The sequence below is a fragment of the Mus caroli genome, chromosome 17 (assembly GCF_900094665.2).
Source record: "Mus caroli chromosome 17, CAROLI_EIJ_v1.1, whole genome shotgun sequence".
Lineage (NCBI taxonomy): Eukaryota > Metazoa > Chordata > Mammalia > Rodentia > Muridae > Mus > Mus caroli.
The window spans coordinates 82950645-82976187 of NC_034586.1; the positions used below are offsets into that span (position 1 = coordinate 82950645).

The window sequence follows — 25543 nt, forward strand, 5'->3', positions numbered from 1 at the left end:
CCCCCCCCCCCCCCCCCCCCCACCCCCGTGATTTGTATATTCAGTAAGAATCCAGGCGAGCTCTCCGCAGTGGTCCCTTGCTTTACCTAGATTATCCTCACCTGCCTGGCAGGTCCTGACACTACTGGCTCTGACACTGCTGGCTGACACTGCTGGTCCTGACACTACTGCTGGCTCTGTGTGTCTCCTCATGCCTGCACTTACCTGGGCATGCATTTACTGTCTTGGTTGGACTAAGTGGGAAAAGAAACACTCAAGGAAGAAAGCGTAAAACTCTTGGGTGGGAAGGGAAGGAACGTCTGTCGTGCCCAGCGTGAGGACTGATCAGAAGCACTGCTGAGCAAGGGGCTTGGCCCCCGCAGCGCAGCAGCACCTTAAGTGTTGTTTTGGCCTTTCCAGACAGATCTTGCATGAGAACCCAGATAGGAAGGGAGAAGAGCAGGGTTCCACCTCCCGTCCCTGGCTCTCCCACTTCGCTCTCAGCATCTTCTCATGACTTCAGCCCTGAATGTTCTGCTGACCCAGTACACTCTCCCTGGCCTGCTCTGGGAGGCCATTCCCTTGCTGGGAGTCTGCCTGAACCCCAAGCTGTGTGGGGTGCACTAGGATCTACTCCTTTGTTTCCAGGGCCACCCTGGAAAGATGCTTCCTCTCACACTGGCTTCACTCTCACGGTCCTGCTTGGAAATGGATTGGGCAGCCCCTCACTCCCTTGTGGCGTGAGTGTGCCCAGCTGCATTCCCCAGGACGTGCCCTGTTCTCCTCGAGTGTCCTTACAGGCAGATGGAGAGGTCTGGGCTTTGAGATTGATGCCCACCACTCCCCTGCCCCCACCTCCCCACCCCCTCCCACCCTCTACCTCAGGAGGAGCCCCATGGGTGTACATGAGTGAGAACTTTTCTATTTGCAAGGAGATAACTTTCAGCAGGTTCTTAAAGAGACGGAGACCCCAGAACCGTGGTGATGGTGGAAGTGGCCTTTGTGCACCCTGACTGTCCTCACTCCCTGGTGCTTCTCTTCCCCTCCCTGCCCCACCTCCACCGTGTTCTTGTGGCGCTGCCTGGAAAATAGTGTCTCCGCTTCTGCAGGAAGAGCCTTAAGGGGGCAGCCTATGCCATGAGAACTGCTCACTGACAGACTGCACCAGGGGCAGCAGAAGCTAGCTCTAGGGTGTGAGACCCTGTACAGTATTGTTCCCTGTTACTACAGTGTGCTGTTCTGCAGAGCACGAGGGAATGGGTGTGATCTATCCTGAGGAGACCTCCCTCACCCGGTTTGCTCAATTAGTGGGATCCAATGACGTGGAGAAGTCCGTCTTTATCAGCTCTGCTTTGATCTGAACTGGCCCTAAAAGACTACAAAACTAACGGACAGGATTTCATGGGATTCAGGACACCGGAGTGTGAAAAAATAAATCTTTCTTATAGGAAAAAAAAAATATCTCTCTCTCTCTCTCTCTCACACACACACACACACAGGCCAGCTCTATCCAGTGGCCAGGTCCCTTTGCCAATAAATTAAAAGTGTCCCCCACAGATGAAACCCTGGGGTACAGAAACCCATGGATTATCAGGAAATGTCATTGAATCCATTACAGGTGAGGGGGTCACTGAAAAATGTCACTGCTTTTCGACTGTGTGTCCCGCTTCCCCAGCTGCCCCCCGTGCTAAGAGCAGGCTGTATGGGACTCCAGCTGTTGCTAGCAATTAATTAAACCACCAGTCCAGTAAATATTACTCAGCAAAACAACAGACCAACCTGCTGCGGCCTGGCCTCATCATCCCCAGCAAAGTGTGTTCTCAGGCCTGTGACATGGCTTGTCTCCCACCAAGCCACCTTGCAGCGGCTATCCTGGGGGCCAGGCCCTCTAGAGGTTTGGGAGAGGCCTAGACAAAGAAGGATGCTGACCGCTCAGCAGACTCCCATCTTCTAAGTTTATCCTAGTATGAGAGCCAAGTCAGGTCACTGCCCTGAGTCACGTCTATCACTTAGGTGCCACCGGCAGCAATGTGTTTCTCTTTAAATAAATTTAACAATCTGCCCAGACTCTTCTGCTTCTCAAGTGTGCTGAGACACGGACTGAAGGTCACTGGTTGGTGGACTTCTGTGTCCAAGGGCCCATCGACACCTGGCACTGACGATGTTTAGTGAGTGAGCCAGGAGCTTGAAGGAAGGGGATCCGGATGAGGCTGGGCTGTGAGTGACACAGGGGAACAGTCACTGTTCCCACGTGGGCACGCAAGGCAGAACCCGGCCTCTGGTGAGTCCAGCTGCCGAAGACCCTTCTTACTTGGGGATTAGGAAGCCAAGTGGAGGGGTCTTGATGCCCGTGCTGAGGGACGGCCTTCGGTTAGCCCGACTCAGGTTTAAAAAGGCAGAAACGTGATGAGGCAGACTGACTCCTCCACGGGGACAGTATGAACCTGGTATGATGGGAACCAGATACCCCCAGCAGCTTCCTGAAATCCTCTGGGCTTCCCACTAAGCCCTGGACACATGTACCAGGAGGCCCAAGGCCAGGCGGTCCACGGGCTTCCTGTGGGGAATGGGAGAATTTCAGCAGGGAGAATTTCAGAGTTGTCTCTGCTGGTCCTTCCCATCGTTGAAGCAGCTGAGAAGCCTGACCAGGAGGGACAGGAATCTGGGGTGGGGAGGGATGGACCACCATGAGCACTGTCGGGAGATGGTTTTAGGTAACACATTCCTTCAGCTTTAGTCAGGCCCTTGTAGTGAAGGTCACCATAGAAACCAAACAAAGTCCCTAGGCCAAGGATGGGAGCTTTCCAATAACCAAGCTGTCAGCCATTCCCCCACCCAGCCCTGCAGCCCGCCAGACTGACTCTGAGGACCCAGGGCCCACAAGTGACACGGGAGTAAATGTGTTTTCTTCCTACCTCCACAGTGGGCAGGGCCATCAACCCATCCCTTATCTGACACAATAGACATTCCTGAGAGCCCCTGCTGGCCCAGCCCCTAGTCCTAGGAGGCTGGGGAAGTCCTGAGGGAACCATGTGTCAGAGCCACAGAGGAACTTGCCAGTGGAGGAACAATATGGCCCTCTCCACAAGCCACTGCTCGCCCCAGATAAACAAACGAGCTGCTGCATCCATCGGCCCCAGGAAACCAGGGCTGTTTTGGAAAATGTTTGAGGTGATCTAACTAGGCATCCGCTGGAGCCAGACTGTAGCTAGATCCAGTCCAGGCTGAAACTGAGCCTCCAGGGCATTTCTCCGAGCCACCTACCCACCCCACCCCCACCTCAACACACCTACTTATCAAGTTGCATGTGACATATTTCTGGAGGGGTAGTCCACCAAGCAGAAGGGATCGGAGTCCTGGGACTTGTGCTAACATTTCTGCCTTAAACCCAGTGTGTTTATTGGATTGTTCTTATTAAGGACTTGTAGCACATCAAAAGGATACTTAAAATACCAACACTTGAAGAGGGGGTTGGGATCAAAGGCATTAAACACTAACATAGTTTATCACTCTGCTGGGTTCATTAAACACACTTGGCTGCCACCGTGCGCGGGGACAGCAGCCAGGACTCTCTGGCCATGTGGCCGAGGAACTGCTAAGCCAGGCATAATCACTGGCACCCTCAGATCCTTCTCAAAGGTCAGCTCCTCCTTGGCTGAGCGGGGGTTGGCGTTCAGCATTTCTCCTCCTTGGCTCTACCGCGAGCACCTCCGTAGTGACTGTAGTGACTTAAGGACCGGGACAGAGCCCTGTGCTTGCATTAACTGCCCTGCCCGCAAGAGCCTGCCTCTTCAGTGGGAAGCCATTAGGGTTAGCAAGCTGGCTGGAAACCACAGATGCAGAGACTGAGGCTCTGTCTACCAGGCCAGAACCTCCCCTTGTCCTAACTGAGAGCTTCTCAGCCTTACCTGAAATGGCAAGGCCTTTTGTAGTGTGAGTGGTGTTCAAGTCTGAGAGGTTATTAGAGGGGGTTGTTAAGTGACCTGTGGTAGAAGGACGTTGGGAGGCTGGTGGGGTGGGGTCAGCTGACAGTCGGTACTGCACACAGATGGAATAGTTTGTTCAGGGCACCATGGACCAGATCTGTAGGCTGGGGCTCCTCACTGGGTGGAGCATGCGGGGCCTTTGAAGGCCGTGAGTTACTACACCAGGAAGCCGGGACTTTTGGGCTGTTGCTTTTTAAAGCTTCAAAGTCGGATTGAGTTAAATTTATTAAGAGGTGGAGAGATCATTATGAGCCCTCGAGATTAGGGAACATGGGTTACAGTAATCCTCCACACCGCAGGGGAAAATCATTAGCTTTAAGGTTAAGAACTGCTTAGAGATTAGCCTGAGGGACAGTCATAAAACTAGGGACGGCCCCTCCCCTCTCAGGGAGGCCATTCCTGTGAGAGTCCCTATAAAAGTCACACCCTCCAGGAGGTGCCTGAGTAACCGGCCCCTCCTCCTCCTGGCTTTCCCAGAGCAGTGGGATGTGGAGGATCTAGGGAGCCCCTACGCCACTTAGCATGGCCCTGGCATCCAAGATGAGGCTGGGCCTCCTTGCAGAAGCCTGGTGGTGATCACCGGCTGCACGGGCACCTAGGGGACTGGCTGGTGCTGTGGGTGTCCCCCGAGGGAGGACAGCTCCTCTCTGTGTCCGTGCACATCCTGTTACTCTGTCATGAAGCGGGGACCTCTGTTGCTGCTCTAGATTTTAACCCTGCTTTTCAGCTTCCTCCACCACCACCACCACCCTCATCTATCCCCCACCCCCGCCCCCGGCTACCCTCCTGATCCCTCTGGCACCCAAGTTCACTGGTCCCCAGAGACACCTCTGTTCTTGGAGCTTTCACATTTCAGACCTAAGCCTCTGGCCTGAAGACTGGATGCTGACCTTCCCCCCGCACCACCCCCCCCTTGTATTTTGGAGTCTGAAGGTCTCTCTGTGGCAGAGACTGCATCCTCTGCTCTGCTTGCTGCCCTAGTGGGGAGAGGGGTGGCAAATGGGTGTGAAGCTGGACACTTGTACACCCCAGGAGACACTCAGATTGGCAGGAAGGGACTCCTGGGGCAGAAGGAGGAGGAGGGAGGAAACCTGGAGGATTTGGGCATCTCACGGCCCTGGTCCTGCTTAATTGTACTGATTTGACTTTATTTGTGCTGTTTTTAATAGAGCAAGATCTCATGTAACCTAGGCTGGCCTCGAACCACTGATCCTCCTGTCTCTACCTCCTGAGTGCTTGGGGCATAGGTTTGCGTTACCACACCCACACTACCACACCCACCATAATTTAACTCTGATGTGAAGAAGTTAATGGCAAAGTGAGGTGACCTATCAAGTGAGGTTAAATACCTGATAAGGGGTAGCACGGGGACTAGAACTGGTAGCTGGGCACTGTGGCCTGCCTGGACCACTGGGGTATTGCATTCCTGCATTGACCTCGTTCTCCCAGCGGCCCCAGGAGTCATAGGAACTGTTGCCATTCGAGTTTTACAGATCAGGGTGTGGATGGGGCTCTTAGTTTGTGTCTTACCCCAGGCTGCATGGCTCCAACCAGGGATGCCATTGTCATCAGAGTCAGCTCAGCTCTCTGAGGCCAAACTGGGGAAGCCAGGGATTCCACTGGGCTCCGGCTCCGACCTGAGGAGTTAAACCTTATAGCAGTGCGGCCCTCACTCAGAGTACACCTTGCTTTTCCACTCAATTATATGTTTTCTATAAAAATAGAACTCTTCATTAAAAGGGCGCAGCAGGCCATCAGCTAGAATTACTAATTACTGTCCTTTAGAGAGATAATGTCCCCTTCTGTACACTCGCCACACCTGCCGCCACCCTTCCAGGAGCCAGAGAGAATAAGAAAAGCCTCCTGGGACCTCAAGAGCACAGTGGGGAGTAGTGGGGCCAGGAATAACGGCATGTTCTGGAAGCTTCCCTGAAGGCTTGCTTCCTTGAAATTTCTCTGGCCCCTGGGGACATCCAGAGGCTCTGAGGGATCCTTCCACCTCAACTATGTTCTTCTGTGGTTTGGCTCAGACTTGTCTGTGTAGTAAGGAAAGCCACTGGAAGATAAGGCCTAACCAGCCAAGGCAAGTCTGAGCCTTGCAGGAAGACGGGTCTGAGAATAGCAGAGAACAGTTTTGCAGCAACTGGGCAGCCATGTTGTTCCATGGCCATCTCTGCTTTGCAGCTGCGCAGGCACATTTGGACAGGCTGGGGCTCTGGAAAAGAATGAAGTACCCCACCTCTCACTGGACAGGAAGTGAGCCAGGGCCAGGGTGATCCCCTCATCTTGTTCCATGAGAGGCCAGACTTCTGTCTGCACTCTAGCTTCCTGCTGGACACTTGCAAAAGGGTCATCACAACCAAAGAGGGTGCTTCCTCACTTGTCATAGGGGCTACAGACGACTGGGCAGGCCAGCAAGCTCAGGCATTTTCCAGAACCTTCAGAGGCAACTGGCCTAGAAACATGTTCCTCTGGATCTGATAAAGTCTCAACTTCAAAGCAGAAAGCCTGCCTGCTGATGTTCAGGACAGCTGTGGCTTCCCTGGGGTTTCAGCTGCTGGTCATAGCTCATCAGGGTTTCAGCCTCATGGGGAGAGTATGTGAGTAGGTGACTTTCCTCCTGCTTTCCAGGCATGGAGCCTGTGACACGCTCAACAGAGGTGAGACTTTGATTCAAGTTTCTGTCTCTCAGGCCAATATTCATGGTGCCGTTTAAGGCCAATAATGATTACAGTTGGCCATCCCTCTCCTGGAATAGCTTTCGTCAGGGCCCAGTAGATTAAGTTTCAGTTATACTTTTTTTTTTTGCCTTTGACCCCAGAGATGAACCCCCAGTCAGAAAAAGCCAGACACCTGCACACCACCCCTAGAACACACATAGTACACCTAGACCACGTGGCTCCTCCACAGAGCCACTCATAAGAGGTAAGAACTTGCTTGTGAGCAGTTTGGAATGGAATTGACTAGTGTGTTGCCTATCAATATTGTGAGTCCCTCCCACAGTGCAGCTCTAAGGAGTCAAGTGACCAGACTCCCACGCTAAGCACGTATGCTAAGTACCAACCCAGGAACTGGGGAAGCAGGGCATTGCTGCTGAGGGGTGAGTGAGCGGGTGAAACTTATTGGCCAGGTGGGCATAAACTGCTGGACACAAAGATAAATGGTGAATTTCCCACCTATACACAGACTTCTTCCTGGAATATCTGATTAGAAATACTTCCTATGAACTTATCTCCATTATTAAACTTTTCAAACGAGAGGCGTGGCGTGTAATTAGGTGCTAGCTGAATGTACAGTCACCTAGGGGTTTCTTGAAGGAGGACCTCAGCCTTGGAATTGCTTCCTAAAGTTTTATAATTCACCTTAAAGACATTTTAGACTTATCTCTATGTGATATATGACGGGTCTGAAGATAGGAGAAAACCAGGCTTGCTCAATCTGCCTTTCCTGTTGTTCCCCCACCCCACCCCCGCCCCCGCCCCCGCCCCCGCCCCCAAATAGACAGGGTTCTGATGAGGCTGTAACCATCACTCCAGACAGTTACAATGGCACGCCAAGGGCTCTGTCTGAAGGGCTAGATAAGGAGCGCCTTAGTGAGATGTGGATCCAAGTGTTTAAAGACCTGAGTCTGTAGATCCCTGTCGCCACCGTTATGTCTAACACTAAGTTTGAGACAAGCCAACAGTGTGTACTTCCAGATATTATGAAGACTTACATTGGGAAGGGAATATACGGCCACATGGAAATACCGAAGAAGCCTGAGGGTGACACGGGGGAGGGGGGAGCGGCAGGGGGGAGAAGGTAGGAATGGGAGGTGGAGCCCAAACTGGAAGGCCTTGAGGATTGCACAGAGGCCTGCGCACTGATGGTGTGGACATTAGGCAGGTGGAGCTCTGTTGTATGACTCCTCCAGCAGTGCTCAACTTCCAGCCTCAGGAGCTAATTTCGAGCCTCGGTGTGGCTGTCCAGCAGCCGTGGATTAACTGGGTCCCTGAAGTGGGCCTGGAAAAGAAATAGGACAGAGGGGTGGGAGAGAAAGATGAAGCTGAGATAAAGTCTCTGATCGAGGCTCAACGTTTAATTTCCAGCTCTGTGTTTATATAGGGAGAGACCACAGACCCATTCTTTGTCTCAGCTGGATGGAGTTGCAGAGCAAGCTGTGCAGGCAGGTCCACTCCTCAAAGCTCTTGTAGGAGATTGCAAATGCGGCGAGGCCAGGGGGACTCCAGCTAGGTTGTAAAAACCATCCTGGGTTTGTTGAGCCTACTCAAGGCTGGGGAAAGGGCCTAACTCAGGACCCTCAGCCTGAGGCTCACAGCCAGGGGTGATTGTTGGGGCTCTTGCCCAACATAGCGTGGATGTGGTTGGATTGAGAAATTCCACTCCAGATCACTCAAGCTAGTGGAATGCCAGCCACTGGGAGGGAGGATACAGCCTGTGCGGATGGAGGCTCTTTACCCAACTCACCCTTTCTGTCCCAGGCACATGGTACCTCTGGCCAGTCTTCCACGAGCTCATCCTAGCTCTGATGTGGGGACTTAGGTGTGACTCAGTAGCAGCAACGGGGAGGGATGTATGGCCAAGAAGGCTATCTGTATAGAGTCCCAAAGGTTGAGGCCTGGGTTGCTCTGGGAACTCAGGTTGAAGCTCTCTAACACTTGGCTCTCAGTGCTGTTGCCTTCCTGCCCAGCCTGGGTTCCTTCACTCTCTCACACTTCTCCTCCTTCCACCTGGTCATCCGACAGCAGCTCCAGCAAGACGCTGCTCCTTCTCTTCCTCTGCATTCAGATCTGAAAACACAGCAGCGCGTGATTCTCTGGGCAAGCCGGCATTTATAGCACTCTAATTATTCCCTTAAAGCAGAAATTGTATCTTCCACTTTGTATTCCTGAAGGCAGAGACACCTCCTAACATTGGCATATTGGACTTTGTAGGGATCTAGGGAAGAAGAGGCAGGCAGCACCCTGCAGCTTCTCCCTCCTGGCTGAGCCCTGTTCTGCCAGTCTCTACCCTCGGGACCTGACAAAGCAGAAGATGGGTCACGGGCATGATGCTCAAGAAATGTGGCAGAAGGGCCGGGCAACGTGGGGTATAAAGTCCAGGTGGTACTGGGCGTGGTGGGGCATGCCTGGGACCCCAGAGGCTTGTGCAGGACTTCAAGCCTAGACTACGTCGAGAGTCCCAGGTGTGCCCGGAGACCGTAGCAAGAGCATGTCTCAAAAGCCAAACTCAACAAAAACCAAAAAGTTGGTAGAAGTGCTTCTGGGGCACGTGAGGCCCGGAGTCCAGACTCTAATACTACACAAAACAGGGTGTCGGCATAATATTCACAGCTCTCATCTTAAAGGGAATAAGAGACAGTTATTCCTGAAGCCATTTTAAGTGACCATGGTCCCAGAGCACAGATTTACATTAACCCACATTCCATGTTCCCACATGGAAGCAGTTTAAAAAAAAAAAAGATTTTATAGTTTTACAGAACAGAGAAAGTCATAAATCCAAGTCCATCATAGAGACAGGTTCCCTGTGATGGGGGAAGCTGTTTCGTTGGCCTAAGGTGCTGTCTGGTGACATTCGTAGCTTTCAGATTGATAGGAGCTAGTTGTCTGCTAGTCAATAGAGTCTTTAAAGGTCCTTTATTTACTGTCATGAGATGCTAAGTCCAACATAGATATGGGCAAGGAGTGGATGTTCTGGGGGGCCGGAGCTTATTCTAAGATCAGGTAATTGGCCTCCGGGCCTGCACCATTCCAGTCTCTCCACTGTACTGAGATTCTAATCAGCCAGTCCATCTCTGCTGACGGGCCTCCTTTCCAGGTGTGTCCTCTCAGAGCCAGATGCAGCCTCTTTGGAAGTTTTCGCTCATGAGGGCATTTACACACACTGTAATCACAGCACGTGGTGGGTGGAGGCGAAAGTGCCTAGAACTCAGGGGCATTCCCAGCCATAGAGTGAGTTCTAGGCGGTCCTCGGCTGTATGAGAGCCTATCAGAAATAAGTAAGTCCAGACTGATGGGCAGATGGAGAGGGGAGGCCACGGTAGGGAGAGGGCAGATGCTAACGCAGCAACACAAAAGGTATTTTTGAGGAAGAGTGGGGAAAAAATGTGTGCCCAGAACCCAGACTCTCTTCTGAGTATCACAGTAGGGTGAATTCCACCGTCTTCGTTATTGTCTACCAAGTCGTAGTCTAAAAAGAGCTGTAAAAGGCCAAGGGGGCGAACATGGAGGCCCAGGCCTCAGCCCAGAGAAAAATAAGGCTGTGCCTCTTGAGGTGAGACTGCAGCCTGGGCACTTCAGGTGGGGCTCACAGCCCACTTCAGCCTCCCTGGAGCAGGCCTGTGTGGCCACATGAGCCATGCTTGTTGTCAAGTTTATGGCCCGATGGTCCCTCTGATTCTCTCGCAGTGGTAAGATGGATCAGAGAGTCTCAGTGCTCGCTGAGCACTCTGAGAACTAGGCCCCAGCCTTGTATGGATCACAGAGGCTCAGTCATTCAGCCAAGGTAGACAACTAGGTAGCTGCTGTATAAAATATATTGCCAGTGTGTTGATCTCAAAACACTGGTACGCAGTGATACTTCCATGTCGCCTGGCCCCCTCTTCCAGCACAGGTAGACTCCCTAACGAGAAAAGGCTAGCACTTGACCCTGCACGGCTTCCTGGCCCTCCCTAGGCCTTTAGTGAACGAGGTCTGCTTTAAACGCTTTGGCCTCCACCGATGTGTTCTGGGTATTGATTGAAAGCTGCCTTCTGACTGCAGGAACATGGCCCGGCCATACGTGCAAGATAAAAGCCCATACACATAAGACACAATAAGAGGCTACTTTCCAATTGTGGCTCTTGCTGAGGCTTGATACTAGGCCCCTTTGTGGGGCACAGAAGTATAAATCCCGGCCATGGGTTAGTAGATCTCGAGGTGTTACTTAGCTGAGCTTGCAAAGGTGCAGAATACACCAGGCAGAGCTGAGTCATGGTTGACTACTGGAAGAGGTGGGCAGGGAGATACTTGTATGATCAAGGTGGGTAGGTGAGTGAGGCAGACACTCGCAAACACTAAAAGGTGTCCCGTTGTTAGGCTCTGAAGGTGAGGAGAAACTGAGGCACGGAGAGAAAGCTAGCATCCGATGAGTGTGGTAGAGGCTGTGCTTCTGTGGGCTGGGGACGTGAGCAGGTGGTGTGGAATTCTCCCCAGCGTCACCCTTGGAGGAAAGCCTCGCCAGGGCCTGCTGACGGTAGCTCTCCTTTCCATAGCCTGATGTTCACCAAGGTGAAGCTGGAGCAGGTGCTGAAAGGCCCGGAGGAAGCCCTCGTGACTTGCAGACAAATGCTGCGGCTGTGGCAGACCCTCTACAACTTCTCTCAGCTGGGGTAAGTGGCTGCCATCGCCCCTTGGGTTGCGCAGGAGAGCGGGCAGAATAGGCAGGTGGTGGTTGTCTGGAAGGCCGCAGTACCCACAAACTGGGGTTGGTGGTTTGAAGGGAGATGTGGAACTCAGGATTCAGGCCTTCTTGTTCACAGCTGGGTTTGTATTCCCTGGCAGTCCCTCTAGAGCCCACACAAAGACCCGGTTAGAAGAGAGCATCTGAAAGAGGTCCAGCTTCTTGCTTCCGTCTGGTCCGGCACCAGCCACGTACATCTTCATTATCAGAGACTGACTCAGCCCTTATCTAATGTGCCAGTCACTTGCCTGTTATGTGACAGTACTGGGACTTGAACCCAAGCCTCCTGAGTCCCAGATCATGATGCACATATACAGGAGCTCTAGAAACCTAGAAGTCCTCCATACTCCTTAGAGCAGTGGTTCTCAACCTTCCTAATGCTGCGCCCCTTTAATTTAGCTCCACACACTGTGGTGACCTCCCCCAACCATAAAATTATTTTCATTGCTATTTCATAACTGTAATTTGCTACTGTTATGAATCGTAATATAAATATCTATTTTCCAGTGGTCTTAGGGGATCCCTGTGAAAGGGTCCTTCAACCCCCTCAAAGGGATCATGACCCACAAGTTGAGAACTGCTGCCTTCAAGAACCCTCTCTCCTAGTGAAATCAGAAGAGGCCCAGGAAAGTAGAAGTAGGATGGAGTGGAAAACCCTCAGCGTTAGCCTTCCCTTTGCAGGCCACTTGACCTGGGAGATCCCAGAGCAGGACAGGTAGAAACTTCTAGAAAGCTGTGCACGATGGATTTTTCACAGAGGAAGAAGAAACACTCGCTGGTGGTGGGCACGGGAAGGCCAAGGATCATCCTTGGCGTGTTTGCATTCAGATGTGCTTTGCTCTCCAGCCCTCTGGCTACAGCATCTGGAACACAGACTGGCTCAGTTTGCACAGGAGTTGCCCTGGAGCCTGCTGCTTCTCATCTGCCTGGCAGGGAGGCTGTGCATCCAAGTGGCTTTGACTCAGAGCCGCTGTAGAGCTGCCAGGTGTTCTCACAGGGGCAGGGACAATTGAGCTGGTGTCCCAAGTCACCACGCACACACACACACACACAGACACACACACACATGCGCATGCGCGCACGCACACGTTCCATTCTGTCCTGAGAGGCTGCTCGGGCCCATAATATAGAGCACCTCTTCAGGAAACTTCCATAACTCTCTCAACCCAACATTCCACAGGACTCAGCCAGGTTGCTACTTGGCCCACAAGCTGGATCCAGTCCCTCCTGGCTGCCTCAGGAGACAGGAAGGGTTTTTCTTTGAAACCTAGAGCTATAAACCAGAACCCAGTGCTTGTTAAAAAAAAAAAAAAAAATCTAATTTTGGGCAATCTTAAACTAAAACCGAAATCTACAGTCTGAGGGTCTGGTCTGCCCACCCCCCCTAGCCAGCCTGCGCCACCCCACCCAACACCTCTGGGTTCTGTTCAAACCACACTGATATCCTCATCACCCCCAGTCCCTCCTTCGTGAAGCTACCGGCCACCCAGAAGCCACTCGTCCCTGCCCATAATGACTTGCTTCCCTTGGCCTGCTCCCCCTCTGGTACAGAGATCTTCAAAGTAACATGCGGCGGCGGGCACAGCACGTTACCCTGAAGCCAGAGGCAGCACAGTCCCCCCAAGATGGGCTGTTTCAGTGTTTAGGAGAGGATCTCTCATGGGAAGAGAGGAAGAGAGAAAAAGTCTGTCAGGTGCCTGGATGGAAGTGAGCCTGAAGTAGTCTCCTGCTCGGGTGCCAGTCAGTAGCTTTGTGAGCTGATGTCAGGCTAACAAAACCAAATCAGGGCCAGTGTGAGTTAGGACAACAAAGATACCCTGGGCTGTGGGGTCATCTGTGGAGCCAGCATCTTGGCATATCTCCAAAGAGAAGACACCTTCTGGTTCTCTTGAGTTTTCTCAGGCCATGCCAGGTGCCACTGGCTTCCTTGGCAGTGGAAGGGACCAGCCGAGAGAGCAACAGCTGCTGCCTTTCTGAGCAAGGGTTTTCTTCCACCCCAGCACCTCCTACTCTGAGAAGAGAGAATGCTCTCCGTAGGTGGGAGACACAGGGACTTAGGGATAAGGGTGAGGAACAATAGGAGACCACCGGGTTTGTCATCTGTCAGGGCATCCCTTCTAATCCAAGCTCCTTTGGGGCCACCTGGCAGTCTGAGGATTCCATTGCAGAGGGTGCCAACTGAACCTTCATGCAGGCTATACACAGAAGCCATCCAACAGTGCCTGTGCCTGGAAGTAGAGGCCTCACCTTCAAGGAGGGCAGCAATACTATGGAGAGTTTCTGTGTCAGCCTGGGTGGTACATGCTGGTCTGTCTGTCCTTCCCTGCTATTCTAGCTTGGCTATCTCTCTTGAGCCTGGCTTTCTTCGCGCTCCCAGCGGGCTCTGGGGACACCCATCCTCTACATCATGGAACCCTGCCCTCTTTGCCTTTCAGGGGCCTGGAAAAGGATGGCAGCTTTGAAGGCCTCACAGTGAAGAAACAGAATGGTATCCACCTGACTCTGCCAGATGCCCATGATGCAGACTCTGGTAAGATCAGGGCTGGTCTTGGCTCTGGCTGGGGGGTGGCAGTTGGCCCACAGATGGGTGGTGGGCAACAGAAAGAAGGCCCCTCCCTCCTAAGCAAAATGAAGAGGGAGGAATTGGGGCAGGAAGTTGCTGTGGGCATGGTCTGCTGCCCCTTAGACCAAAGCCTGAGGCCAGAGTCTTGCCCAGTGTCTGGCTCAGGCATCAAACAGAAAAGAATGGGCTAAGCTCATTTCAGTTTAAAATTAGGTTGACTGAAAAGACTCATCTGGAAGCCCGGGGCTGGTGAAATTCAAATGAGTTCAAGAATTACAAACGTACATACACCTTGAAGGCTAAGACCTGCTTCAAGCAGAACACATTCGTCAAAGATACAAAGAAATTAGTCACAGAGTGGAGATAGAAGTGGAGTTGGACTTGGTAACACTGTTCTTTTATCCCCACATTTCCTGGGACTTGAGGCAAGCTGTACTCTGTTCTTTGAGGGATGGAGTGGGTTTCACCAGCCAATCCCAGCACTTGACTCCAGAGACACATACCAAGGGTGCTCAGCTGCCAAGGGAGCCACTGAGCCCAAGGAAGGGCACGGTTTCCCTTGCAACTAAAGAGACAGGAATTGTATCCAGTTATTAGGGCTTCACATGTTCTTGTCTCATAAACAAGTCATCTGCGGCTTGTCCCAAGGCCTCCTGAGTTTATCGGAGCCTTCGTTGCCTCTGAGAAAGAGTTCATGTTTCCCTTGCATGGGATTTTCTTTAAAGATCTATTTATTTCGATGTATGTGGGTACACTGTTGCTGTCACTGTCTTCAGACACACCAGAAGAGGGCATCAGACCCCATTACAGATGGTTGTGAGCCACCATGTGGTTGCTGGGAATTGAACTCAGGACCTCTGGAAGAGCTGTCAGTGCTCTTAACCACTGAGCCATCTCTCCAGCCCTGCGTGGGAATTTTAAAGGTCAACAGCCTTACATATCTGGAGAAGGGTCCATACCACCCACAATCACAGCAGGAGAGGTCCTCTGAAGGCCTAGGTTAGCACTGAGCTATTGCCCAATCATCTTTTGCGTCACAGCTTCAAACGAGTGGGGTCTTAACATACATGAAACAGTGTATACTATGGAAACAGAAAGTCAAAATCACAAAAGAAGGGGGGGAATCACCCCTCGATTTCCCATCTAAAGAGAGGTTCAGAATCCTTGCCGTGCACACCCATTTTCAGTAGTTTTTAATGTGGTTGCGTTCTGTGCGAGCTGTGCGTTCGCCTGCACCGTGTGAGCACCTGCACACCTATCAGTGCCTCATAAGTATGTGGCAACCGTGTCTTCAGAGCCTCGTGTGGCTTACACCTCCACTTATTTTTAATCAGCCCCTATTGTCAAACAGTTAGGTTAACTTTCTGTTTTCTGTAGTATAGGTGGAGTCCAGTGAACATCTTTGCTGGCCTTATGATTATTTTCCCTGGATGCTGGCTGGACACTGACGCCCCTGTGACCTCTTGTCCTGCAGGCTCTAGGCGGGCGTCGTCTATCGCAGCCTCAAGGCTGGAAGAGGCCATGTCGGAATTAACCCTAACAACCTCAGTCCTGAAGCAAGGCCCCATGCAGCTGTGGACCACACTGGAGCAGATCTGGCTCCAGGCCGGTGAGTGTCCTCTGACCCAGCAGGGGAGTCAGTCCCGATGATGCTGAAGCCACCGGACGCTTAGATCCCCGCTCTGTCCTTGAGGATGAAGGAGGTGGAGATTTCTGGGGAAGCTTGCACAAGCTTACACTCTTGAGTTCTATAGTCCTACTCACTATAGAACTGTTTTCCAACTCACTCTCTTTCCTCCCTGTCCCCCCCCCCCCAGTCCTCTAAGACAAAGTTTCTCTGTCCTGGCTGTCCTGGAACTCACTCTGTAGACCTGCCTGGCCTCGAACTCAGAAATCCTCCTGCCTCTGCCTCCCAAGTGCTGGGATTAAAGGCGTGCGCCACCACTGCCCAGCCCTGACTCTCCCCTCTTTAATCTCACCCTAGCCTCAGAAGAGGTTTTCATTCAGCTAGACACTGGGGTCTCGTCCTGGTGCCCCAGGATCTTCAGAGTGGAGAGGCGTGTTTCAGAAGAACAAAACCTCCCTGTCTCTGAGGTTTCTGCTTGCATTATCTACCTGGCTGTGGGTTTCCTTCTTTGCCCAGTGGGGGGAAGTCTTGGTCAGGAGAGGATAAAATAGTCCTGAGGGCTAACGGCATGGAGACAGGTGTCCAGGTGCCGTACCTTTTGGTCAGCAGCCAGCACTGCTCCCGCAAGCGAACGGCGGCTAGAGGGATAGGTTTCCGGAAGCCCCGTGCCGCCTGACAACCGACTAGCCCCAGTCTGAGATGACTCATGTGGAAACAGTTGGTGCGGCACGTAGTGGCTTCTCCGCAGATAATCCACGACTTCTGGAGCTGACTTTGCGGTCATGGTGGGCCAGAGGCTGTGAGGCACCCACAAGCTGTGTGTTTGGTGCGGAGATGTCAACGAGCGACTTGCTGGAAAGTGTTTAGCAACTGACAGTAGGGTGGTGGATTCCAGGGAAAGAAAAATCAAGAATAACAGTCAAATCAAATGTCTTTGGCAGAGGAGAGGAAGGTGAAAGATCTGAACTCTACAGGCCGCCCTGCCTTGGTCCAAACTGCCAAGACCTGGGGCACTGTGTCTTCTGGGTTAGTCTCACTTTCAGCCCTGTTCTCACAGGGATGGACTATAATTCCCAAGGATGGGCTAGGGTAGAGGGCATTAGAGAGCAGACAATTTCCTGGATAGGTAGGTAGTCTTGGCAAGTCAGAATTCGAATGCTCACTCATGAGACCCCAAGGTTACCCCTGGCATGCTGCCACATATGAACACATTAGTGTGCACCCTATACCCACTTTTCTCATCCTGGACCCTGAACGTGGAGGGAAAAAAATGGATCAGGATTCACAGAAAACCTAGACATGACAGCATTGTAATGACGTAAACACTGCCCTGCTTACTGCGCCAGGGTTTCTCAGGCTGTGTGAGGAGCTGGGGAGAGCGGCACCGTAAGAAAGTGGACGGCGGGGATGGCGGGCATGGCAGGGACGGCGGGGACAGCGGGCATGGCAGGGACGGCAGGCATAAGCAGCCGCTTTTGCTCCCTCAGAGAGCTACAGAGCCACACGAACTTTCCGAGAGACACGACAGCCTGGGGCCAAAAGCTACACCCATGCTGGGGTCAGCCCCAGCTTCAAGGGCAGTGCCCGTGTGCCCATGAGCCCTGGGTCTCTTGTTTTACTGCTGTGTCTTGAATTTGTACTTGGCTGTGTGATTGCAGATCCAAAACTGCAGTGTCTCGTACAGGGGAGAAGACGCCTATTCCGACAGGGCAGAAACAACAACCCCTGGAGACTCTCTGCCCTCTCTAGGGCGTTGCTCTTGTCTGTGCGGTTTGCAGTGGCCCCTTGCAACATTCACACTCTGAGGCACAAGATAAACATGGTGGGGTGGGGAAAGCACCCTCCTTCTCTCTTCCTGTAAAGACTGGAGTCTTCACACATCACCTCGCTTGGCCTCGTGATTCGTGGTCAGGGCTTTGTTATGTGACTGCCCCTAACTGCAGTTGGGCTATGGCCTTCATGTCCCTGTGCCTTACCGACCATGAGATCTGTCCTTCTAGAAGAAGCAGGAAGTAGATATTTTCCATGGTCAAGGAGGGAGGAAGAGAATGTGTCCTGGGTCTCTTCTTGTGAGTATGTTAAGACCCGTTTGTGTCCTCTGTCCCCTGGATGCCATCTTCACCAGCATCTACTGAGGACTTGTTGGAGGAAAAGCTGCCAGGACCAGGCCACCAAACTGCCCCCACCTGACCCAGGCTAGGCATACAGTGGACTCCCACTGATGATGCTACTGATCCTGAAAGGCGCTGTGACTGTCCAGCAAAGAGGACCCTGCATAACCACTTCAGTTTGGTCAGGGATAAATTGCAGCCTCATCTGGTCAGTGAGTTCCACTGTGAGACAGCTCTGGCTGGGAAAGCCATGTCCCTCTCCCCAGACTTACTCTCGTTCCTCTCCCTCAAGGCTCCCAGCCGCAGGGAGAATTTCCACTGAGGCTGTCATTACAGATCTTGCTTCCTGGGCAGTAAGTCTGTGAGAATGGGAAGTCTGCCTCAGACACGTGGGTACTCCAGAATCTTAGGTGTGAAGAGGGGGGCCATTCCAGAAGAGCAACACACACACACACACACACACACACACACACACACACACCCACCGTCTTCATCTCACTCCTTGATATCATCTCTGTGTACCAGAGAGATGGCGTTGTGGACACCCGAGACTTCCCTGCCCTGCAGATTCAAGGACTCAAGGACTCCTGAGCACTCTCTGTGTCTGAGGCTGTCCTTGTCCCCGGTCCCCACTCAGTCACGCCACCTGAGTGAGTGCCTTTGGGGGCCTCATCCTGCAAGTGAAGGCCACTCGGGTTGACACTTAGAAGGCACCCTGCCTTTTAGGGCAGGGCTAGGCTGAGATCACAGGGGAGAAAGGGGCCACAAAAGCCACCTGCTCCTGTGACCTTCACCTCCCCTCAGCCATCTTTGATCTTCATTCTTCATGTCTTCATGGCAGGCTCCTCCCCTGCCTGCTCCTCCTGACATTAGTGCCTTAGAAGAGCTCTTCAGTTGCTCCAGGGGTTTTCTCTCCCCTTCCCTCTACAGTCTGAGTGGGGTCCTGGCCCTGACCGCCCCACCCCTGCCATGCTCTCTGGGACTCAGTGCTGGAATGTGTGTGTGTGTGGGGGGGCTCTTCTTTGGAGTCTCTCTGGGACTTCTGACCTTTCTCCAGCCAACTCACACATACCCTTTTCTTTCTCCCTTTATTCTGAGCACCCCTACCTCCTCAGGGCCTGCTTTGTGGGGAACTGCGAGGACCTCCCTTGAGATAGAAACCTGTCCTCACTGCGGGGGGTCAAGGCCAGCCAGGGGAGCTTCCTTTTAGATCAGTGGTTCTCAGCCTTCCTAAAGCTGTGACCCTTTGATACAGTTCTTCAAGTTGTAGTGACCCCCAGCCATAAAATTATTTCATTATTACTTCATAATTGTAATTGTGCTACTGTTGCGATTTGTAATGTAAGCATCTGATAGGCAGGGCATCTGATATAGAACCCTGTGGAAGGGATCAGTCAACGCTCAGAGGGGTTGTCACCCATACATTGTTTTCTCTCCTGTCCCCAGCCCTGCACAACTCCCTCCCTTTTCTGAGGTCTTAGCAGCAGGGCCTCAGCTGGGAAAGCCTGGAGCTCCTGGATGAGCCTTCTGCTTCTCAGCATCTGGCCAGCCTGAGGATAGCACCCTCACTATTGCACAAGAGTGTGGAAATGGGCCCTGGAGCGTTAACTCAGCCACCAGCCTGGGGCCTAGCTGCCCTGGTTTTGGCAGGAATGTCAGGGCACTGGAACCAGCTCTGGGTGTAGGGTTAGACCAGGATGTCTCCGAGAAGAATCAAAGGGACTCTGGCAAAACTCCAGGGACCAGGTGTTTTCCATTTCTACCCCGAGGAGAGGAGACACAGAGGGAAAGGAGCAGAGCAGAAAGAGAGCCTCGGAGCTGAGAGGAAGGAAACCAGAGACAGGATGAAGAGGAGATGGAGAGGCAGGCAGGAAGGACTGAAACAAGAGCAAAGAGAGGGAGGACCTGGGGGAGGACGGAAGAGAGGAGGTGTGCTAGCTGCCCTCAGATAAACCTGTGCTCATAGTGATCAGCACTAATCCAGCCCTAGCCAGGGGAGCACGTGGGTCCCGTGGGCCTTGCTGGGCCTGGCAGCCAGGCCTGGAATTAGAGGCTCCAGCAGTGGTGGGCACCATGCCACCAGGCTCCTGCCACAGTTGCAGCTGGCTGGCTGGCTGGCTGGCTGGCTAAGAGCACCATGTTTGGTAAAACAGCAGGCAATAGCTGAGGCACCTGCCCATGGTCACTGAGGCTCTGACACATGGTGCACTGAAGCCCCCAGAACCCGGGTGGCTGTTGTCACGTCTGAGGCCTTGCCAAGGAGGCTGGACCTGTGTGTAAGAGGCTGTTCACAGCATGGCCAGAGCCCTCAGGAGACCTGCCACTCTGACTCTAGGCTGTGTCACCTTGGCTTCCTGCCTAAGTGATAAAGAGACCCAGCAGAGAGCAGAGTAGCCCACTTCTCAAGGAGTGTTTCTTTCTGAATGGCTTCTCAACCAGGCTTTGGGCCTTAGAAAGCCCCAAGACCTCAGCCCCACGGTCCCTAGCACTCACTCTAATTGAAATCTGTTGCTGTGAACATACTGAGGAGTACCCAAGGCAGGGACCAGGGACGGTCTCCTGGGGAACTTGGAGGACAGGAAAGCAAGTTGTAAACAGCTTAATGAGCCATGACAGGGCCACGTGGGCCAGCCTGGCTTGGGCTGCTGAGTGAGAAAGACCTAGGCACCGAGAGTCTGACCTTGGATCCTCAGGGCTCCTGTCCAGGGAACCATCACCACCACAGGTGCTGGTACGTGTGTGGTGTGGGCATCCACCCTGCGCCAAGCACTGTCTCTCTAGCGTACCCCAGGGGTCCTGCCACAGGAGAGCCTGCTGCAGCCTGGCCTTTCTTCTCTCTGCCTGCTTAAATGTGGACTCCTCTAGGAAACCCTTCCTGACCACTATGACACTGACCCAGCCCACACTCAGAAATGGTGCCTGTGGTTTCCCTGCCCTGAACCTCTTGGGTGTTTTAGTGGCTTTAGTTTGCCGCTTCCCTCATCCACTCTCCTTATGGGTGGACGGGACACGTGGTCAATGTTGAGTGGTTATGTAGTATAACTGTGAATGTATGTGAATGCAGCCTGTTCAAAGGCCCCAGAGGCAGCTCAACAGGAGAGTGGATATGGACTCAGCCAAACCCCTAACCACTGGCCAGCTCTGCCCTGTGAGGCCCTGGCTCAAAGATGTCCTCTCCAGTGTTATTCTGTGTCTAAGGACGGGACCTGTCTCTTTAGCCATAGTTTGGTTCCTCTGGTTTTCTCAGATGATCCCAGCTTCTTATCACCGTTAGATGAAAGTGCTCCAAATGCTGTCTGTGATGTTGTGGGATGAGGCCAACTGATTGGATTACACAGTACATGTTAGGTAGCATTCCTGCTAAGAACTCCTGCCACTCTGTACTTCAGTCAAGACCTCCTGACAGGCAGAAGGGATGCCAGAATCAGCTCTGTCCACCTCTTTTTGGGAGTTTCCATTGGAAATGTCTGTTACCTTCCCCACCCCAGACGTGCTCTGAACTGGGGTAACCTCAGCGCTCAGCCTGTGCTAGGAAAAGCTCTTGGCAGAGTCACAAGCCAGACTCTGCTGGCCTCCCGCGCGTGTGCGCGCGCCACCCCATCTGCGTTACCACCCTTCTTCGACTTCCGCATGGGCACCAGCTCCGGGAGGGGGCAGCCGAGCTCCGGGGGCTGCTTGGGAAGAGAGGCAGAGTGGGCCAGTGAGCAGCATTTCTAAAAGTGTCAGTGGTGGGCGAGCGCCTGTGCGGTGTGGGGCTGAAATGCGCAGTTCTGTGGGCTGCCCTGAGATGGGAGAAACTGCACCTCCCATGAATCTGAAGCTCGGGAATAATCTGATGCTGCTGCTAGCCAAAAGGCGTGTGTGTGTGTGTGTGTGTGTGTGTGTGTGTGTGTGTGTGCTAGAGTGAAGCTATGGGGGAGGGGAGGCAAGTCCTCAGCTTTGCTGTTAAGAGGGAAGATCCTAATTACACATATGCCTCCCTCTAAGACTGCTTGTCAGAATTCATGTGACAAAACAGCTTGTGAGGCTGGGGTTTGCCCAAGTCGGCCTCCCTAAATACAGGCTTTGCCCATGGCACGGATACCTCTTGGTCTTTACTGTGGGCCTCCTCAGAGGCCCCGGCACTCTTGGCCTCTGTCCTTCACAGTGCATGGCTCCTCATGGGCTTCAGGCACACTCCGGTTTCATCCTGAGCATGCCAGGGCCCAGTAAGCCCCTGTTGACTTCCTGGCTCAGGGATGAGGGTCTGGGGCCGCTGCCTGTGACTCCCAGCTCCCCACTCACACTTTGCCCCTCTACTCTCACAGCTGAGCTGTTCATGGAGCAGAGACAACTCAAGGAAGCGGGTTTCTGCATCCAGGAGGCTGCTGGCCTCTTCCCCACCTCTCACTCGGTGCTCTACATGCGAGGCCGACTAGCTGAGGTGAAGGGCAGCTTCGAAGAGGCCAAGCAGCTGTACAAGGAGGCTCTCACCGTAAACCCGGACGGCGTGCGCATCATGCACAGCCTGGTAAGCCACCCTCCCCTCCCAAGACCTCCCTTCGCATCCCCCTCACCCTGCCAGGTGCCTGCTGCTGCTGCTGCTGCTGCTGCTGCTGATGATGATGATGCTTCCAGACATCTCTAGGAGGTGACTTCCTGCCTGCTCTGCTGTGAGAGACATCTGTATATGTCTTGTAGGTGTGAGCTGTTTCCCTCCCGTCAGAGTCTGCACTGATGGGGGAAGAATTCTGGAAGGGATGGGGGTTTTTGTGGCCTCCATGTTGCTGTGAAGTTCTGTATGTGGTCTGCTCTCAAGTCTCCCATGGCCACTCGTTAAAGCCTTGCCCTGGGAGCTAATCCAGACTCTCCGCAGTTCCAAAAAACACCTTGTATGAGGGTCCTCAGCCTCTCCTCAGTCACTGGGCTGCCTCTTTATTTCCAGGGGCACTCTCTTTCCTGGAAGGACTCAAGGGTCTCAGAGGTGAACCATGTCAGGTCTGGCATGAGTGTACATTGAGAATAGCCCCTGGGCCCAGTTCTGGGACATGGACACAGGATTTGCATACCAGGGACACAGTGACACGCCCGCACCCCTAGTGGGGAGGTTTGGTAGCTGAGAAACGCTCATCCTGACCTAGCTACCTTCTTCCTTGGGTGGTCATGGGTAGGTGAGCCTATCTCTGAACCTTGAGTGTGCTTATCCATCCAGTGAAGAGTCTATTGTTAGGGAAGCAGCCTTGTGTTCCCTACTCTGACAGAGTAAGACTCTACAGATGACCTTTCACCCCTGTTTTCCTTGCTGCTTCCAGAGAACAGAGATGAGGAGAGACAGAATAGTCACTGAAGTGCCATGTAGCAACCCACAGTCAGTGGGACCATGGAGAGGGCTTGGTTCAGACTGGATACCCCTTCGTGTTGAGAATGGCTGTTGCAGCAGCTCTAACATCTGGCCCTGGAGAACACAGGGTTGGAGCACAGGGTCCCATGTGGGCGGCAGTCTCCATTGCCAGATCTTATTCCTCTCTGACAGGAAGCCATAGGAGCTGGGTTTCAAGTTGGGTTTGAGGAGGTCAGGCACGCACTGAGAAATCCCTTGAGAGGATGGGAGCCCAGGGAGAAGCTGGACCGAAGCATCTTCATGTGCTTTGTAACCCACTGGTTCCTGAAATAGGAACCAAGCGAAGACTCCCTGCTCACTTCCCATTCCTGCTGCCAGATCTCTTCTTAGGTTGTATGAATTTTGAGCCCCAGCTAAGGAAAAAAAAATCATAGGCCACAATGTCACACAGCCCTATCTGTCCCTTGCCATGGTTCCCCCTGTCTTGGGGTCAGCCCAGCTAGTGTTTGGTGTTTTACAAGGCACCCCTTCTCCTTCCTCCTGCATTTCAGCGTTGGCTTTGCAGGTTAATGCCTCACTAGAGGTCACATCCAGAAGTCTGGATTATTGAGGAGGACTGGGCTGCCATTCCTCTTGGATCTGAGCCCGCGGCCTCAACCCCCAAACCCAACAGAATCCAGTAACAAGTCCAATTTTGAAGTAACAGCGTACCATTTTTCATTTATGCTTATTATTGTTTGTAGCTATTTTCTTGAAATTGAAGCAGTTTCCAACCATGGGTTTCCATGGTAACCGAATAGCCGTCCAGAGTAGCTCCCTGCAGATGTTACTGAAAATGGTCCCTTTTCTCTTCCTGGGGTGCCTCGCTGATTTAATGAAATTGGAGCAAGTTGGAGCCAGGGCTGCCCACTCTCAGTTACCAGCAACCAGAGGGGCAGCTGGCTTCTGAGTGGGCAGCCCGTCCCTTTTCCACAGGCTTTGTTCCTGCCAGCATCCCACACATGCATAAAGAATAGCAAATCACAAGCCTGGAGAAGATTTAGTAAGCATATTTCCCTAAAGACGTGTGAATGCTTTAGCATGTTGCTCTCAAGTGTTCCCCTCATCTAAATGTCTTCCTTGTGCCGCTGGCCTGTGACTCAGGACATCTGGGCTCTCTTCCTGGCTCTCGTTTTGGTTGACTTGGGTGACATAGGACAAGAGTTAACTTCCATTGTTCCCAGTGTCCCCTTTTATAAGTGGATAATAACTGTCCCTAGACTATAGTGTTTTTATATCAAATGAGATAATGCCCATGGAAGTCTACAGTGAAATAGGAAAGGAGACCAGCTAGCATACAGACCACTGTTCTCCGGGCCCCTTCACTGACGGGCACTGTAATCAATCATAGCACCCCCCCAGAGAAATGGACTTTGGTTATAAAGGCCTGTATAGCATCCCCACCCAGCCATCCCAGTCCTGGGGGAGTGGTACTAGATTCTAGGGGTGACAGAGGAAGCCAGCCTTGACCACCCACAAGTTATTAGAGAGAGCTTGGGCATTGTGTCATTGGATGGGCTAGGGGTTTTTTATTCCCTCGTGTCAAGGGGAATAATTATTTGGTCCCTTATGACTTCAAAGTGTGTTTTCAGGTTCAGGTGAACTGCAAGCGGTGAGAAAGAGACCATTTAGGGTACCTTTGTCACCATAGTGACAAAACATCCTGCAGCAGCAAGAAGCCTAAGCCCAAGCCCCACCTTCTGCCAGGTAGACTTCTGTGAGCCACATCGCATCAGTAAGGGGGTGAGGTGTGGGTTGGGGAGGCTTTGGCACAAACTGCCTTCTAGTTCCAGGGAAAGTTTATGGTCAGTGGGGAATTGAGGAAGCAGGGAGAAAGAGGAAGGACGAATCAGCAAGGTCAGAATTCCCTTTGGGAATGCTTCACTGGTTAGCTACCCAGGGAGCGGTGGCCTGGGGTTGAGTGTGCCTTTCAAGCCCAGCTGACCTGCACTTAGGTCCACTTTGCCTTGTTCACTGTGTAACCTAGGCCGAGGAACCTTTCAGAGGTTCAGAATTCCTGTCTGTGAAGTGGGGATGGCTATGCCAAGCATGAAAGGCTGCTGTTAGAGTGCAGTTGAGTAAGTGTGTGGCGTTACGGGCTCCGTGTTCAGTTGCTCCTGGTTTGTAGAGGGAGGCGGGAACCCTGAACCAAGCCCAGAGACTCTTTGCCTTAAATCTACTCACCAGGTCCCCCAGAGAAAAACAGCCAAGGCACGGGTATTCAGAGATGGGAGGCACGGGTATTGAGGACATGGGATCCCCTGTCTTGTGGATAGGACCTCGTGAATACGGTGCAAAGCCATGCTGACCTCAGCTAAGGAAGGAGAGAGATTTGCAGCCTTTTCTCCCCCATCTCAGGATGCTGAAGAGGCGCTGTGGTGATTGATAGGCTTTGGCGAGGCTGTGGTGATAGGCTTTGGCGAGGCTGTGGTGATAGGCTTTGGCGAGGCTGTGGTGATAGGCTTTGGCGAGGCTGTG

General features: G+C 52.8%; 1 protein-coding gene across 3 annotated transcripts in view; it reads left to right on the plus strand.

Annotated features, from left to right (window-relative positions):
* Positions 1 to 25543, plus strand: part of Ttc7a (tetratricopeptide repeat domain 7A) — a 101810-nt gene that overhangs the window by 67926 nt on the left and 8341 nt on the right. For 2 of the 3 annotated variants that reach the window (XM_021186047.2, XM_021186046.2), the window contains 4 exons: positions 11218 to 11334; positions 13841 to 13935; positions 15443 to 15577; positions 22014 to 22216. In XM_021186047.2, coding sequence (XP_021041706.1) covers positions 11218 to 11334; positions 13841 to 13935; positions 15443 to 15577; positions 22014 to 22216 — 550 coding nt within the window. Of the gene's footprint in view, positions 1 to 627; positions 1204 to 11217; positions 11335 to 13840; positions 13936 to 15442; positions 15578 to 22013; positions 22217 to 25543 lie in introns of those variants that run through there. The other variant, XM_029471351.1, reaches the window with a different exon arrangement.